Source organism: Thunnus albacares, chromosome 7 (assembly GCF_914725855.1).
Source record: "Thunnus albacares chromosome 7, fThuAlb1.1, whole genome shotgun sequence".
Classification (NCBI taxonomy): Eukaryota; Metazoa; Chordata; class Actinopteri; order Scombriformes; family Scombridae; genus Thunnus; species Thunnus albacares.
In genome coordinates, this window is record NC_058112.1 from 12586418 (window position 1) to 12604740 (window position 18323).

The following is an 18323-nucleotide window of genomic DNA, read 5'->3' on the forward strand; positions in this document are numbered from 1 at the left end:
TTGCCCCGTTCAGCTGTGTAATCTAAAACGTCCCATAAATGACACTGCTGATGGTAAAACTCTTGTGTAAACATGGGATTTATGACTGTCCTTTGAACCGTCATCACAGATGTAGTCACCCACATCATATAAACCAGGGTTATACCGCCCATAACAGGTAAAACATTTGTCAAGAACATTTCTGTGCTGTTCTAGACTGGTTGATCATTTATTTACAGTTAACCATCTGGTATAATTTTCAATATCTCCATCACCATGTAGTCTTGGTTATTTCCTATCATATGCTCAAACATGGCACACAAAACAGCCTGTAGGTGGCAGCAAATCTCAAATTTGAGAGGAACATGTGAAAGTTTGACAGTAAAGGAACCAAGACACAGTTTCATCTTGACATCTTTATTCCTGTCCTGCAATACATTTGCCTTTTTTTTAAAGAGTAAATACAACTTAAATAGCTAAACAGTTGACATTTTCACAAATTCTTTCCACACCTCCATTCCACAGTTTTCAAGGGAGAAACAAGCCCTTGAGCCCACTGTATCCTTGTGCAAAACTCCCAATGGTCCGTACAGTCTTTGTCATGCTTGCCAGGTTTTCTGACATGTATACTTGTGGTTTTGCTGGCTGAGTATCCTTGCGGCAACATGACACTGATATTCTAATGCAATGGGAATTTAATGCATAGATTTGTGGAATTGTGGTATTATTACGGATGTTCTGTATAAAGATCGACAGGGAGAGGACAAGAATACTATCAGGACTGTACGTACATGTTACAAACTCCACACTTTTTTTTTCCATTAAGTGGTTTGAGTACAATGGGTGAAAAATAAAATGTTAGGAGCAATACAGCCAAAAGTGGGACCGAGGATCAACTCCAAAAGTATGGAAATCCTGCATTATTTCAAGATTGTAAGTTTTAAACACAAGGCTTCTTAAAAACAATATCTAAAGACACATTCACAGTTCGTATCCTTCCTCCGAGCAGAGGAATGAACGGTTAACTGATAAAAACACCTTGACCACTATCATCCACACAGTAACTAGACTGATCGTATTTCTTTAAGCCATGTTATGAGTGAAAAAAAAAGAGTCACTTTAACTGTACAAAATCAACTGGGTCAGAAATAAAAACTTGTTTTTGACATTTTTCACTCAAGAGGTCCGAGATGTCTTTGAGGTTTGCATCTGAAGCATGTAGCCAAAACCTGCCTGTAGTGTCTGGAACATCCATGATCATACATGACAAATTCTGCACAGTATAATCTGGGGGACTAAAAAGATACAAATTCTAGTGATTAACAACACTTGTTCCAATGTAATGTAATTGTTTTTTTTTTAAAGGATATTCACCATCAGACCATCTAAATTGAACATTGAAGTAAGGCAAATTGGCTTACACAGGGCTTTTTCTCACAAACTGTCTTTAACTTTTTTTTGTTTTTCCAGTCGTGTTAAACAGAATCACATTCAGACACACGTCATTATAGATAAACCCTTTTTTTTAAAAATCAAGAGTAGTGTTTTGGGGAGTTTGTCTTGCCTTTCAAATTCTGTACAGCGCATATCTAAACTCAACACGCCTCCGTATTTCTTTAGTTGCACACAAACAAACAAAACAATGCAGCAAACAACAAAAACTGTCAGGTAGAGCTCGCTGCATACATGAGGTACAAACTAGCTAACAGATAAGGCAAAGTAAACACAGAGCAGTCTTTTTCATTTAGGCAGCAAATTAATGCGGTTGTGGAGAGCGCAAGCTATTCAGTATCGAGAAAGAAAGCAATGCACCCCCATAACCCAATATCCATCACCTGTTACACATAATATTCCCACATTTACAGTAAATATGACATGATTAGCACCTGACCTGTTATTGTTCCTTTGAAGAGCAGAAGAGGCAGAGAAAGAGGAGCTGTTTGAGGATAGTATGGTGTGTGGGAAAACTGAAGTTTGACTATTCTGAGGCAGGACTTGTGCGTTACACTCTTACTGGTGACATCCCTAACCTTGGTTTCCAGGACTATTACATGCGAACTTCCTGGATCCTGATTCCTGAGCCTTAGTAACTATGAGGAACGATTCTTGCAACTTAAAAATAGCTGTAATCACCATGTAGTAAATAACAGTTGTACACCATACAGTTGCTGAAATGAAAAATCAACTGGTGTCTAAAACCATGACCTGTCGCTGTGTATCTGTACAAGTATCCTACAGGCAACCACTCCAGCTTTAGCAACTGTGAAGATGACAACAGCTACATTTTCATGCACTGTACCCCTTCTTCCTAAACCAAAGTAAAATAAAGTAGTCATGAGGTGTTTTTTTCCCAATACTTTGTGTAAAGTGGACAGTAAAGAATCCTATTGCACCAGCACCTATGTACACTAGCCATTACTATTATTATTCCACAAAGACAACTCTTAGCAAAGAAACGTCTGCAAGGAGAAAAGGCAGCTGCATTCTGGAAAAAAACAAGTTCATCTATCTTTATATTCTCCTTTCCACATATCAATGGGAATTCCACTACACTACATCAGGCAGGTCGTGAAAAATGTCAAACCAGGTGCCATCTGAAATGAACACCCTTGCTCACATAGTGCTCAGTGACTTTCAGATCCTCCAATCACAAAATATCTTTCATATCAGAAAACAAAATCAAAGAGTTTTTTTTTTTTTTTACGGCTAGGCTAACTGTTAAACAACAACAACAAATTATAGTCATTCCCATGTCAGCCTCCAACCCCAGATGCAGGTAGAGTGGGATGAGGGGGTTATTTATGTGAGAGGTGTTGGGGCAACTAAATCTCCATTCCAGTCCATTCCATTTAAGTCAGTCAGTCCTTCCAGTGGGAAGCCAGGGGAGAGTGGAATTAGGCTTTCAAGGTGGGAGGAGGTCAGAGACGCCCCCTTTAAGACCAGTGTTGAGACTGAAAACAATAAGTTAGCAGGAAACTTGTGGAGCTACCCAGCGAGACCGCACTGGAGTTGACAAGAGTCATTAGTGGTGTTGCTCACAGGTCAACGTGGACCAAAAAAAGGGGCCGGACCAGGCTAGTTCAGCTAGCCACTTAGGCAACAGTCCAAATCCTCTTTTCCATAAAGTCTATGGTTCAGTCAGCTCTGGTGGTTTCCTTGAGAGCTTTTGCTTACATCATCCTCTTTTTGAAAAAAGTTTATATTTCATCATTGAGTTGTTTTATCTTTCTATCTTGAAGTCCATGCTGTCACTACACGCTGTAGCATTTCTCCTCAACGTGCAACGATGAGCTGTGGGGCGAAAAGTCACAAAGGGGGGGGGGGCAGATGTTAGTGCGGGTTTGTTGTATCTTGAAAACTGAAAAATGAGAACTGTGGCAGAGATGGTTTCGCAGTTTTACTTACAATAAGAGTCATGTACTGCCCATAAAAATATGTTCAAGTTTCAGCATTACCGAAAAATTTGCAGACTTTCTTTATTACTGTGCAGCTGGCAAAGAAGAACAAGAAATATCTCACCTGCATCACGATACCACGCAGCGACAGCTCATACAGTCTTGACCACTCTCATCGGGCGGGTTCAGCTTCCTCAGCTTATGCTGTCTGATTTCCCTGACCAGTGTGTAGAAGGCGTCCTCTACTCCCTGTAAACACACACACACAGGAAGGTTAAAGAATAATCTGGGCCTCCACAATGGTTAATTATAAGTGGAGTACACTAGATGCTCATCTTATAACTGGCAGCAAAGCCCACAGGTGTACTCACCACTGAGGCTTGGCAACATTACCATGGCAACCCTGATCATTTCACTGTTAATCACACTGTTAATCAAGAAATCATAATGACTGCAGTGTTTCCTCTATAATTGTACAGGCCTGGTGGGCTGCCAGGCCAACAAGAACCCCCGCCAGGCCAAAAAACCTTTTTTTTTTTAAAATGCCAACCCCCCGCCAAATATCCATTCATTGGGAAATCAATAGAGTTTTGGAGCCTCTATGCAGCACTGTTCCAGAAACGTGAGTCAACCTGTCGATGTCTGGGAAACTCTTCGTAGTGTATTTCCTTTAAGGAATACAGCAGTGCGTAATGTGTGTGCGTAGCGAGTGTGTGGTTAAGTGAGTGAGAGAGAGAGCAGCAAAAAAGTGACGGTGAATGCGAGCGGAGCAGAGGAAAAGGTTAGCAGTAAGTTGTCAGTCTGGCAGTAAATGTACAGTACAGGCTACAGTGTGTCAGTTAATAAATGCTGCAGCTTCTCAAGACAAGAAAAGTCTTGTCTGTTGTTTCGCCAACTGCTGGAGAAGTGGAGGGGGTCGGCCCCGACGATGGTGACAATGGGTTAGCCTAACCTGACCAGGTTCACATAAGGTGGACTGACCTTCTCTCCCGAGTTTTGCTCAGCACCACAACACCGCCCCCCTCACCCTCCCCACCCCCCCACTCCCAGCTATGAGTCATTGCCTGCGGCATAATAAAATGTTCCCAGCAGTACAAATCACATCATACCGCAGACCGTTCACTGTTCCTGATGTGATGTCCATGAATACACGTGCAAAATGTAAAATTACAGAGCTGGTACAGGGGGTTTTGTGGTTTGAGAAATTAGTCAGTCAGGTGATTAAATGTAGTTTAAATTATGACAGAGAGAGGGAAAGAAAGGGCCGTTTCTATTAAAGTGCATGTATAAGCTTCTTGTCCGCTACATACCTGTCGTGTCTTGGCAGAGGTCTCGATGTAAGGGATGCCGTAGGAGCGGGCGAGTTCATGGGCTTGCCTTGTGTCCACCGTGCGTGCCGGCAGGTCACATTTGTTTCCCACAAGCACCATGGGAACGTCATCTGAGTCCTTCACACGTTTAATCTGTTCTCTGTAAGTTGCAAAAAAAAAACCCACAAAAAAGAAAATGGTCAATATTTATTTACTTTGCTAATCTGTTTCCTTAATCCACCCCAACCCTGCATTTATGACGGTGACATATCCCTTGTCTGGGATCTGCTTCATAAACAACAGCAGCTCTGCCACTGGAGAGCCAACCACCCAGGGAGCTCTAGGACCCTGAGGAAGAGCCAGGGCCCGCCGGTGCTGGGCTGTGCTGCACTGCTGAAGGAGGGAGGGGGAGGGATGGACAACAGGCAGGCGGCAAACAGCATTACCTCATCACTACAGCAGCCAGCGCCAAACGCCAGGCAGCCAGGGGGAAACTGAGCGAGACGAGTGGGTCAGATCAATCTATCAGCTCAGCCCTTCTTCTCCCTCAGCCACAGTACAGCAGGATGCATCCACCACAGTGAGCCAAGCCCATCTGCAGTCAACACTGCTAATGGTGTTTGTGCCCACACTTGCTCGACTCTTGATGACGTTACGCGGTTTAGATTATGGACTAGTTATGTGGTGGTGAGGCAGGTATTTCAAGTCTAATAGGCCTATTAAAAGTGCCAATGAACAACAAGTGCAGATATAATCTTATCAGCCTGGTGCAATCTTGTGTATGGTACAGTATAATGATGCTGGCTAGTTCAAATGAAAAATAAAAAAAAAAAAAAAAAAAAATCAAGATGACCTGTAGTTCCAGTAAAAAAAAAAAGCCTCAACAGATCTTTAAATAAATGAACAGCTCTAATCAAGCCACCAGCATCCAGCAGAGGATCATACATGCTTTCCGAAGTAGCATGAGGGTTTTACAGTTATGCTGGCAGTTGTATTAAACAAGCCCCCCCCCAAAAGGCTGGGTTGCAATGGCAACAAGCCAAATAAATGTGAAAGTAATAAACTCAAAAACCCTGTGAAACTGTAGAGGAGGTGGCAAACTTAATATGCAGCCTCTTTTACTTGCCACGTGCAAGACTGGCAAGTGGGTGTCTAATGTGATGAGAAAGACAAAATATGGCAAAGAGTGAGAACACTGTCATCTCCAGCTGAAACTATCCCCCCCCCTCCCGCCCCACTCCCTTTCTCTCTTTCTCCTTCCCTGTCCTTGGGAGTGCTACCTCTCCCCCGCTCCCCTAATTGAGTCAGGATCGATTTCATTGGCATCGTGCTGCAATCCTCCAGTTGGGGGCTAAGCTTTCTTTAGCCGTGTTAAACGCTACAGCATGACATCACCCAACTACTGCAGAGAGCTGGCACACACATATACCCACGCCTCTCCCTCCAGACCCCATGGGAGTCCCTGTAACACACACCGCCGCATATACAAATACGGACACACCTCAGGAGAACATAAATGATTTTGTGTCTGAACTCCACCCTTGACTGGCCATTTGACCTGACCAGAAAATACACATGTACACATCTGCAGCAATAGATCCTAAAATGCTTAATATCATGATGTGTGATGCCCCTGCTCTCTTTATATGTCTCACACCTGTACTGGTGGATGTCCTCAAAGGACTTGGTGTTGTTGATGGCGAAGACACAGAGGAAGCCCTCTCCTGTCCTCATGTACTGATCCCTCATGGCGCTGTACTCCTCCTGACCTGCAGTGTCCAGGATGTCTAGCAGGCAGGTCTCCCCGTCAATCACCACCTGTTTCCTGTAGGAGTCCTGCAGAAAAAGGAGGGGGGGAAAGACACCAGGCAAATATAAGAGAGAGAGAAATCTGTAACAAAAAACAGACGGAAAACTGAATGTTCAGGTGGGATTTGAGCGTCGGCCAGCAGAGGCAACTGTGAGTCCATCACTGGGGATGTCACATCCTTGGCCTCGGTCACTCAATGCGACGCAGCAAGCAAGCTTGCGTGCGCACACACACACACACACACACACACACACACACACACACACACACACACACACACACACACACACACACACACACACACACACACAAAGACACACAGATGTAATATTGATTGATAAGCTGATATCCGTCATTAATTCCCTATCCACTTCCAGGTCAGACTAACACTGGGAGATCAGAGGAGCAGGGTATCGGAGCCAATGTTTAGCCTTCCAACACGCAGCCACAAAAACATGGGAGTGCCTTCCCTTTGTTTGTTAGAGCATAGGGGCCAGGAATGCAAATACACAAAAAGGACATTGTCTGGCCAGAGGCAGGCGTGGTGAGAAAGAGAGAGAGAGTGGAGACAGAGAGGGAGAAAAAGAGAGAAGAGAGGAGAAAACACTCTCACTGGCTTCCTCTCCTCTTTGCAAAGTCTGCAGTGTCTCTCAGTGTCTTGTTTTCATGAAAAAAAAAAAAAAAAAGAATTACAAAGAAGGGCGGAGTGAATATTTCCTTTTAAAACAAAATTAGGAACTTCTTCGAAGCCTGACCATTTGGGATAATTACCACAGCATTTGATTAAACTAAATCAACTTGATTTAGACAGAGCTGTTATAGTAGGGCCCAGACAGTATTTTTCAGCAGTGACTGTGGACATTTGTATTAAACATGTACATCAATGCATGCATGCACTTCTACTGTGTAGGTGTAAAAGCACTGTACCGATTCGAGGGGGGTGCAGCGAAGAACTTATTTTTTAACTGTATGCTTAGTCCTTCTCTACCTTCCTACCCCAACACCCAAGATGCCTCCTTGCAGAATAATCTGTAAAACATGCAGAAGAGAGTCATACCTCTATGGTGGGGTCATATTCATCCACAAAGTGATTCTGGATGAGCTGGATGGTGAGTGCACTTTTGCCCACGCCTCCAGCTCCTACCACCACCAGCTTATATTCCGTCATCTTTGCCGCTGCTGCTCACCACACACACCAATGCTGGAAAGAAGAAATGGCAGAGAGAGAAAAGGTTAGCTCACTGTCCAAACCTGGTAATGTCTGTGCATGTTTTTTGTCAAACATGGGAGCTTTGACAAGCTTCACTCTGCCACTGGACTGCCATAATGCGGTTTATAACCAGTGTTGTACACAAAACATACAGCTGTTACCATTATTGTCCAGTGGTGAGAAACATCAGTGGTTTGTGTGTGTGTGTGTATGTGCAGTGGGTGCTGAGGTTGAGACCCTCAAAGGGGAATGTTAAAAATGTGCTGAAGGTACTCAATGTTCCAATCCTGTCCCGCTCAGTGTGAGCAGCAGAGTGTGTGTGTGTGCGTGTGTATGAGAGGGAGAGTGAGGGAGAAAAAGGAGGGGCATGACACCGGTAGACTGATCCTCATCACTCAGGCTTCACGTTACTGATGGCTACCTTTGAATCCACGGTGGTAGACACCAGAGCAACCAGAGCACATGGCAAAAATCAGAAAATCACCAAACCCACCCCCCCAAAACAGAAGCATAAATAGAGCAATGCCAATAACTGTTTAACAAAAAGATTTTGAGGAGGTCAAAAGTTAAATATCTTTGAAATAAACCTGCATGTGCACATCAGCCTTTTTTTCCTTTTCCACAACGAGCTAGGCTATATCATTTCACTACTGCAACAAAGCTAGGCTATTTCTACGAACTGTTTCTTGATGCTTTGCCACGGTTCTTCCATAGGGATCGATCCATAGCAACAGTACGAGAGGCCTAAAAGAGGATTTTATGACTCCAGGTGTACCTTCAGTTGTCCCCAATGGACCCACTGAACCCACTTAATAGGTCTAGTCGATGCAACAGAGCTACCCTGATCATAAATCAAAGCATGTTATTAAAGAAACATGTTGGTGACAAGAATACCCACTCTGGATCTAGTGGGTATTTAAGAACAGAACATGAAAAGCAAAGTATTTTCTGTACATTTCTGACTTGGAAGGACCTGCACAATTCTGCTATATTATCAAAAATATACTAGGAGATTTGGATACCTTACAAGACAATGTTGCCTGTGGACATGTATTTGAAATTCACAACTAAATGTATGAAAAACAACCTTTCAAATCCCTTTAGCTTTGATGAATATTTTTTCTATAACTCAGGTAGATGGTTAGAAATTTACATCCAAACTAACAAGCAACAGATGGCAGCAGAATGGATGAACAGAGCGTTGAGACACAGAGGTTAGTGGTAAAGGGCAAATGTAGGAGATATGGTGAAAAGCTTGTGTCATTTGTGCCATTACAGAGGTAACCCTTGAGTCAGCTGGAACCACACATGTAGATCCATGCATCGACACAAGCCAATACAAAGGCGCACACACACACACACACACACACACACACACACACACACACACACACACACACACACACAGATCCCCTGACATCACCACCACCACCACAACATTGCTGGCCAGTGAAATTCCAGGCTTGTTGAATCAACGGGTAGAGAAAGCAGTCATATGGGTGTTGCCGCTGCATACAGTGGTAACGTGTGACTCAGCGTTACTGCAAATTTACCACAAAGTTACCAAATCTGTGACCTGAGAATGACCTGATACCAGCCCAGTAGTAGACACAATGGCACACATGAGTCAAGAATTAGAAAGACAAGAAGCTATCAGAGATTTTGCAAGATTAAATAAAAATACAAGCTAGGGCTAGTGTGACCAAACCTATAGGCCGCCCACATGTAAAGACAGCTGGAGGCCCGTGGCAACCTTAGGAACCTCTCGTGGTTACAGCCTCAGTTTGACATCATTTGGACAACAATGAGTGGCAAGGTGATGTCATCACAGCAATGTATTCTCTTTCATCAGAGCTCAGAGGAAAATCACTGGGAATTTCTGTGTCTGTCCAGAACAGAGTGACCAGGGGTGGCACTTTACTTTCACTTTCTGTTTGACAGTAGTGGCAAAAAACACTCAACTCTAGACATTCTTGCGCAATTCACCGTCGACGACGATCAACTTGAAAATAAAACCACTTGGATTTAGCTGCTGGCTCGATATCCAGAATTGACATGAACAGTGTCGTTTCCACTTTCAACACAGACTTATAATAATAATGACATCAGAATTGTATTATGCTCTTTTAGGCACTGTTATCAACTTATGTCCCATTTAGGGCGGCCTCAAATTTCTCTTCCTCAAAACTAGTTTCTCTTAAGTCTTGTACTACGGACCATGCATTTCAGACTGAAACAAGGTCACACAGGGTTAAATATTTCCGCCTGCTCATCGACAGAGTCTCACTTTGCTGAGGAAGAAAATCACTAACTTGCACCACTTGCTACCGTGTGTAATCAATCTGTCAGGATTTCATGAGCACTACGGGTCACATATGCCGTTTTACCTTCTCAGGGGCACCGACTGTCATCCCTTATATAAAAATCCACAACATGTTGCTCTGTTAGTCAAACTCCTCTCGCACGGATCAGCGGTGAACACCAGCGCTTCGGCTGAGCAGAACACATGCACACCCTCTCTCTAGTGTTTTATCTCCCACGGGAGCATGCGCGCACGCACACACGCACGCACATACGCACATACATACACAAACACACACACACACAGCTGGAGTGAATATTCACAGTAACAGGATTTTGCAGAAAGAGAGGAGTAACAGGTGACATGAAAACAGCTTCTGGACAGTTTAATTAAATGACAGCACAGCGTTCAACTAAAAGTACCTTTATAAAGCAAATTCAGTGGGGGAAGGGGAGTCAAAAGTAAGTATGCTCCTATATTTGTCTCTGGGTGTGGTGTTGTATTAATAGAATCTGCATTACCTCTGTGTTATTTGTGTCTGAGTTGTGTGTGACTGTGCTGATGTGGGGCCAGACTAAGATTAGCCAAGAGTGAGACTGGCTCACTGATGTCAATGATTGACAGAAAAGCAGACTTGCTAACTGAGGACACAGTCATTTAGCTGCTCTCATTCAATCACACACACACACACACACACACACACACACACACACACACACACACACACACACACACACACACACACACACACACACACACACACACACACACACACACACGATCCAACCACACATCCATGATCCAATAAGCCATTGCTTGGTCTTAATGGAACAGGTAACTCTGACCGCCATCCCCAATATCAACAATGGCCTCCTTGTAAAAACACCCTTACTGCTATAACTCTCAAGCACAACAGGAAGGGAATTATCCTGACCCCTCAATCTTGTGGCCAAACATTTAGCTTCCTTTTCCCTCACTGTAAATAAATCAACCTGGTACACAGTGCAGCTCACCCTGGCTGGAGTACAGAGAGCGTGGTGGAGCCGCAGAGCAAGCCTTGCTCCTGAGAGCCTCCTCTAACCAAATAAACAGCAGCTGTGAGAAGGAGAGACTTGTGCAGGGCATAGAGACGCTGGAACACCTCTGGTCACTGTAGGCTATGAGCTCAAGACAGGGCAAAGGCTCACCAGGAACTAATCTAGTTAATGTAATGGAACAGTTGGTAGAAAACAGCATGGACACAAAATAAAATGTTAAAAAATATGGACACGTCTTTGACATGAGATAAAGTGCTATAACAGGGAATGACATGTGTGCCATCATGGATTAGGGTTGCAACTAGCCAGTGTCTTAAACAAGATATTACAGGTACTGTGTATTGGTGTATATTGCAGCCGCTAAGTAACAAGAAACCGCATCACAGAAATCTCAAAGATACTGCATGTTTGAGGTCATTTAGCAATGCCACCATTTTGAGAGAGGACATTTTTCAACTGTAAAATTTCTCGCTAACAGACATATTTTGCTAACAAGTTTTACCTTGATTATTTGTAATACTAAAGTGAAAAAACGTATATTTTGTCCACTCAATCATCTTGGTGTTATTCACAGTCCAGGCAGATAGGTAACAGGGACAAGGACATGTGTTGACCAAACGGTCTAAGACTAGTCAGCGATTTTACATGACAGATGTTTGTACTCCTCCTCCCATCTGACATGTCATCTACACTGATTCACTCTACTATATGTCAGACCTACATCACAACCCGGTTCTTAATCTCATCTTTTCTCAGCTACGAGTAACAGATCTGTCATATTATTAGTAATGTTCACTGGTAAATCAGATGTCCCCAGTCTCGCCAGCATACACACATCCAACCCAAACATTACTCATAAATAAGTAGGGGCTGCAACCAACAATTATTTGTCTTATTGATTATGCTGCCAATTTTCTAGATTAATTGTTTGGTCGATAAAACTCTGGAAAACTGTGTATAATGCTCATCACAAGTTTCTAGAGCACAAGCTGCAAAATGACTTGTTTTATCCATTTGCTTGAAAAATGAATCAAACAATTAATCCATTATCAAAAGTAGAGCTGCAATGATTAATCATTTAGTCGATTGATACAAAATTAATCACCAACTATTTTAATATTCAATTTTAATATTCAAATATTCAAAATACTAAATAGGTTTGCAAACTAATGATTATTTTCTTTATCGATTAATCTACTAGTCATTTTGTCTTTAAAATGCCAGAAAATAATAAAATATGCCTGTTATAATTTCAAACAGCCTAAATTGCTCAAATTGCTTTATGTTTTATTCAACCAACAGTCAAAAATAAATAAATAAATATCAATTTTACTGTCATATATGACAAAGAAAAGCATAAAATCCTCACATTTAAGAAGCTGGACACAGTGAATATTTGGTATTTTCTTTGGTAAATAACTACAATGATTAATCAATTAATTAGCAACGATTAATAATTGATTAATCATGGTTTAATACTAAAATTCTCTTGTCCCAGCTTCTTAAATGTGAATATTTTCTGATTTCTTTGGGTTATGGACTGTTGATTGGAAATTTGAGGTTGCATGTTGGGAATTGGGAAACACTGATCAAAATTTCATAGACCCAATGACCAATCAATTAATCAAGAATATAAATCGACAGATTAATCAATAATGAAATAATAATCGTTAGTTGCAGCCCTAATCAAAATAGTTGTACATTGAAGATTAATATTGTTTATGAATTTGCATGCTAATAATGCACACTGAAAGAGACTGATGAGTAGAAAAGATGGGAAATGTAGGACACAAATAAAAATGACAGATGTGCACTCTCACAAACACTCACAGCTCTCTAGATTTTTTTTGACACGGTTGGTTACCACGTTTGTCTACATAACCAGATCTCAAGTGTACACCTGCCAAACCATTGAAATTTACAGCCTAAAATGCAAATTCAGCACACCCGCGCCTGCTACCAGGAGACTGGAGGAAGGAAAACAGACTGCCGTGCCATCTCCTCTCAAACTAGGCCATGTCAGCAGCTGATTAATAATCCACATATACATATGGAGATGAATAGCAAACTTAATCATTGACAGAGATTCTGTCACTTTCTCAGAGCCACTTGTCAGCGCCGGCTTGTACTGAGCTGATCTTTGTGCAGATAGAGAGGTAAGACAAAAACACATCCACTGGAGATGACAATCATTGCTGTTCATCAGTCTTTTTACATATTTCATCCACAGCTACAGACGAGGCATGAGGACTTTATGTCCAAGTTTTTCTGTTCTGTACACACAGATGGTTATCCTGCCCATATAGCAGTGCCACAGCCCCATATCCTCCTCTGCAGTCCTGATTTTCATATTGTACAGTAATTACTCAGTGCATGGTTAACCTGTGCTACAGTCCTTATGTGCCCCAGACATGTGGCCACATTTGCACATGTACACAAACCCACACATGCTCCATTTTTTTCATTTATACATTGCACATATCTGACAAAAGTAATGATCGTGCAGCAAAGTGACTCCAGTGTTTCCCCTCGGTTGACTGCTTTGGTGCTTTGGGGTGGTGAGACGGGCCGCCGGGGGAGATATTATAGAACATTTGGATGTGATCAAACAAACAGTTAAAGGAGTCATATTTTACAAGTCTTCCCATGTTTATTTTATTTCCCAGTGATCCACTCGGAACAATTTTTTTTTTTACAAACAAAGTCATGCTAGCTTCTAGCATCCTCGCCACTCTCTCAGATATTTTGGCCTGAATTTCAGATGTTTGGTGTGTCAAGAGTTTCCCAGGCAATAACACAGCAACACTGAGGTAGACTCACAATTCGGAACAGCACAGAGGCTCCTAAACGCCAATGATTATTGATTTCCGTATGAATGGATATCTGGTGTTATTTTTGGCATTTTAAAAGAAAAAAAAAAGATTTTTTTTGGCTTGGTGGGAGTTCTTGTTGGCTGCCAGGCCTGTACAATTATAGGGGAAACACTGGACTCCTGTACTGGCATAACAAATTAGCTCAAAGAATAGAGTAGGATTTCCTCCACCACTGTTCACATAAATGATGCTGAGCCAGGCTATAGCTGTAGTGCTGCAGCGACCTATTCTAATCCAAAGTGCCCAAATCTTTGCATGGCTGCTGCCTTTTTGATGAAGGAGCACTATACAGCATTTCTGTGTTTAGGGTTATTTATAGCTCGCCACCTCCAGCCTGGGAAATTAACAGTTCGTTTTGAAACTCTAGAGCCCCGCCTGGACCAGGAGGATAATCTTACATGACAGCTTACGGAGGGTGCGAGCACAGAGCACAGAGAGGGGTGATGGGAGGAGAGTGGCTGAGGGAGAGGGAGGGAAAGGGCCACTCTTACTATATGCCAAGGGCATAGCAAACCACAGGAGGGTGGGGTCGACCTGGAAACTGAAAAATAAATAAAGAAATCAATAATAAAAAATGTCAACAACCTCCAAGCCTGGCCTTTTCCCAGCCCATTCAGCTGTATGGCTCTGAACATTACACTCAATAAACATCTCTTTACCTTTTTGGTCCAGACCTGGAAAACTATTTCATGACTTCAACACATGAACACATGAATGGCCATCTTCCTCAACATGCATTCTGTCCTCCATTAAAGTGCTTAATTGGTTAAAGAATCCATACTGGCAGAGCCACAAGCCCACTGCAGAGATAATAGATTTTTAATGGAGCGATGATGGTAAGGAGACCCTCTCTAGGGAGGTATCACGGTCGAATACGGAGACTCCACGACCCATCCCAGAGCCTCGATAGCCCACCGCACCCTCCCACTGTTCTCCAATGACATCATCCTTCTAAACAGCATCCAAACATAAGTGTTGACTGGCAGATGAGGACTCACTATTATGCTCTCTGAGGCCAATGAAACACAAGTAAGTGCAGACTTGAGGCAATTCTTCGATTGAGAGGAAATCTAATTGTCAGACTATACATTTAAAACATGACTATTCATTCAATTGCTATCCAAGGCATTCCTCCTTAAGGGGGTGCAAGCCAGAGAAAATACCAAAACATGAATGAAAACCATAATTTTGCTCCAAGAGAAAATCCTTTAGTAAACAATTCCTCCTCCCAACATTTTCTCCCTCACAAACATTTACGTAGAGAGTTTCTGCATGCATCCGTGTGTTTGTGCGCACACTTAAACAAACTGCTCTTAAAGGCACTGGAGTCCAGGTGACCTTTTCCCTACTGGGTCATCCTTTTAGATTGTGGAGCGGGGTGAAAACTGTGGAGGCAGCAGCAGAGATGAAAAAGGCCAGCTGACCTCCACACAAAGGACCACCAGTTAGAAGAGCCATGAGGCTTACCATCAGACACCAAACACCCCCCAAAACTCATCAGTGGTCTTTCTTGGAATCAGAGGAAACGGGTGAATTGTGTCCAGTCGGTTTTAAGGTGTGCATGTGAATGCAGCACCATCAACCTGCAGAGAATCCCACTGAATGTTCAATCCGTTTTCAGATTTTTTTTTAAAGAATTATTGACTTAAATTAGGAACAAATACAGTAGAGTCAAGAATATGACAACGCTTGATAATATCAGAAAAGCCATGACCTTATCCAGAGACATCTGAAATCCTCACACCTACACATTTAACAAGTTAAATCCCTAAAGATGAACACAGTCTGAAGAGTCACTCTTATATTTGGCATGCTGCTGGGCTACAGCTGTTCACAGAAAGAGACAACACATATACATCGCACCTCTATCACAGGCCGGACTAGCTCCAGCTGTTTTCCAGCTGCCTAAATTCTTGCCTTGACTCTGTCAAATTCACACAACCGAAACTGGACCCCCTTATTGGAATCTAATGTACTCCAGCCCATATAAACATGGAAAAAATTATGAGGTTGTTGCATGTTAATCATAAATAATGCTTTGGTCAGCAGTGACGATGTAAATAGAAAGTTTATGCCAATCATATGCTAAAAAAATACATCAATAGACACAAAAAAGAGCCACTTTCTGTTTAAGTGCAGGAGGCTGTAACTTTGTTTGATGCCACTTTGTAATAATGAATGAATTCTCATGTAGATTTATGTCATCTTGGGATGGGTAAATTGTTTCTCCTCCTGCCTTTCAGCCCCTTTGGCCAGAATTTGAGAGGCATTAGTACTATCTTTGTCATATTTCCCCCCTTTCCAGCTCCTTAAACAGTTTTGACAGCTTCCAGAGCAGAAAATATCCCAAGTCAGATATCTAAAAGCCTTGCAAAGGAATCCAACTTCCGCAGTGACACATTCAGTTTTTACTCAGTGTGACGGGGCGTCACCCTGCTTGTCTGTGTGGCCACTATCGGCAGCAGCAACCTCATACTCTAGATTGTCTTTACAATGGAAAAAAAAAATACAGGCCACAGAAGATCAATTCCTCACGAAAGCGATGTCTATTTAAAAGCCTTCGCTTTCTCTTTCAAGGTGAGATTAGGGGGAAACCCACTATTCTTCCCTTACCAAGTTTTAACACCCAAACTCAAGGGAGACTGTTATTCAAAATAGGTAATTGTTTAGAAAAAAACACTCAACCAATCTCGACACAACCTATATAAACCGTATAACCGTGCAAACACGTAGGAAACAAGTAAAATGCAGTTACTGAGCTCGATAGATAAAAGCTCGCCGGGCGTGAATGAAAATGTAATGATAGCTACAGCTAACGTGTTTTAACTGTGGACCGCAATCTCCAGCGGTGTCCGAAAAGACTGAAAGCATTTTAAAGCGGACCTACCATTAGACAAAAAACCCAAAAAAACAGTCACTGCCGACATATTTCGGACACAGGAATGTGCATTGCATACTTACAACAAGCAGAGCTCTAATTAGCGACAAGAGCGACGTTTCGTCTACCGGAGGAGAAGAAGAAGAAAACCTTTCAACTCTGTTGCCTCTTAATGAGAAGAAAACAAAATGTTCTTGGTCTGCTTCCCGCCGTCTTCGGATATCTGCACCTTATTCTCCCCCAGAAACTGTTGAGCTTTTCAGTGGCTAAAATGCAGCAAGCGGCACCGAGGCGTTCATTGGTTCTGGGTGAAACGAGCCCGCGTTGAACAATGTGCTTCCACAGACAGAAGAGAGGGGATGAGGAGTGTAGAGCCCACGCCCAGCTCTATCAAACATAGATCCGCCCCGGTTACCATCCATGTTACTTATTGCTGCCTTCACGTACTGTCGGAAAACAAATATACAACATCTCACATTTTGTGCATTACGCTTTTATACTCATTGTTCTCTGTATCACAATGTTGGATGGACTTCCTCGCAGACAAGGAGAAATAACCATCTCATGATATTCATCTAAAAAGCTCTTGCTACCTCACATCTCTCCTCTCATTTAAATCTGGTAACTACAGCACACTATCCAGTAACAAGAGTATCAATGGACATGCGCCTGTCCACCTACAGAAACTGATCATACCACACCAACCTCCACCAGCACCCTCAGATCTGCCAGCAGCTTGCTCCTCCGGGCCCTCAGTACTAAGCTCCGCACTATGGGGGATCGAGCCTTCTGTTCTGCTGCACCAATCTTGTGGAACAGCCTTCCTAACCGTCTGAGGGCAGCACAGACCCTGGTCTCTTTTTTTAAAAAAAAAAAAAAAAAGAAAAAAAAAAGACCTAAATACCTTTCTGTTCAGGAAAGCTTTTTCACCTTAACTCTTATCACTGTTTTCTTTACACTGTGTGTTCTATGTTATTAATATTGTAGCACTTTTAGTTTCAATATGAATGAAAAGCGCAGTGCAAATTAAATGTGTTACTATTATTATTATTATTATTATTATTATTATTATTATTATTATTATTACTTAATTTAAGATATCCCTCATGTTTGCACTAATGTTGGTAGAACTGGTTCCAGGTACAATGCACTGTTCAAATGACATGAACTGCAAACTGTCCTCAAATCAGAGTCTTTCAATCCTCTCGGAGATTTTAAAGCTTTATTATCTTATGTGTTTTATGACTCTTGTAATTGTTTTTATTGATTCTTTATTGATTGTGTAGTTGTGTTGTTTCTGTTTGCTGATTGTGTTCTTGTCTTATAAATTTGTTCTTGTTCTCGGGTCTCTCTTGAAAAAGAGATAAATACAGTCAAGTTTCAAGGTATTTAATTGAAAATATATGTATGAATCAACCTTAAAAACCCCAACATGTATAATATTTGTGTAATTGTAGAATTTAAACCCCTCATTACATTAAACCCCCATATTACCAGAAATATTACATAGGATATTGCCTCAGTGTCCT

The 18323-nt window shown here is 42.1% G+C and overlaps 1 protein-coding gene across 2 annotated transcripts; it reads right to left on the reverse strand.

The window, feature by feature from the left end:
• Positions 1-380: 380 nt before the first annotated feature.
• On the reverse strand, positions 381-17175 carry hrasb (HRas proto-oncogene, GTPase b). 2 transcript variants are annotated; one of them, XM_044356374.1, is made up of 6 exons: positions 16878-17175; positions 7552-7695; positions 6342-6520; positions 4685-4844; positions 3499-3623; positions 381-3270 (listed from the first exon to the last, which is right to left on the reverse strand). In XM_044356374.1, the coding sequence occupies exons 2-5, from the start codon at positions 7660-7662 to the stop codon at positions 3504-3506; spliced, it is 570 nt and encodes a 189-aa protein (XP_044212309.1). In that variant the 5' UTR covers positions 7663-7695; positions 16878-17175; the 3' UTR covers positions 381-3270; positions 3499-3503. The 2 variants fall into 2 exon arrangements, with proteins under 2 accessions (XP_044212309.1, XP_044212310.1); XM_044356375.1 differs by lacking the exon at positions 16878-17175 and adding an exon at positions 10092-10241.
• Between the last annotated feature and the right edge of the window lie 1148 nt (positions 17176-18323).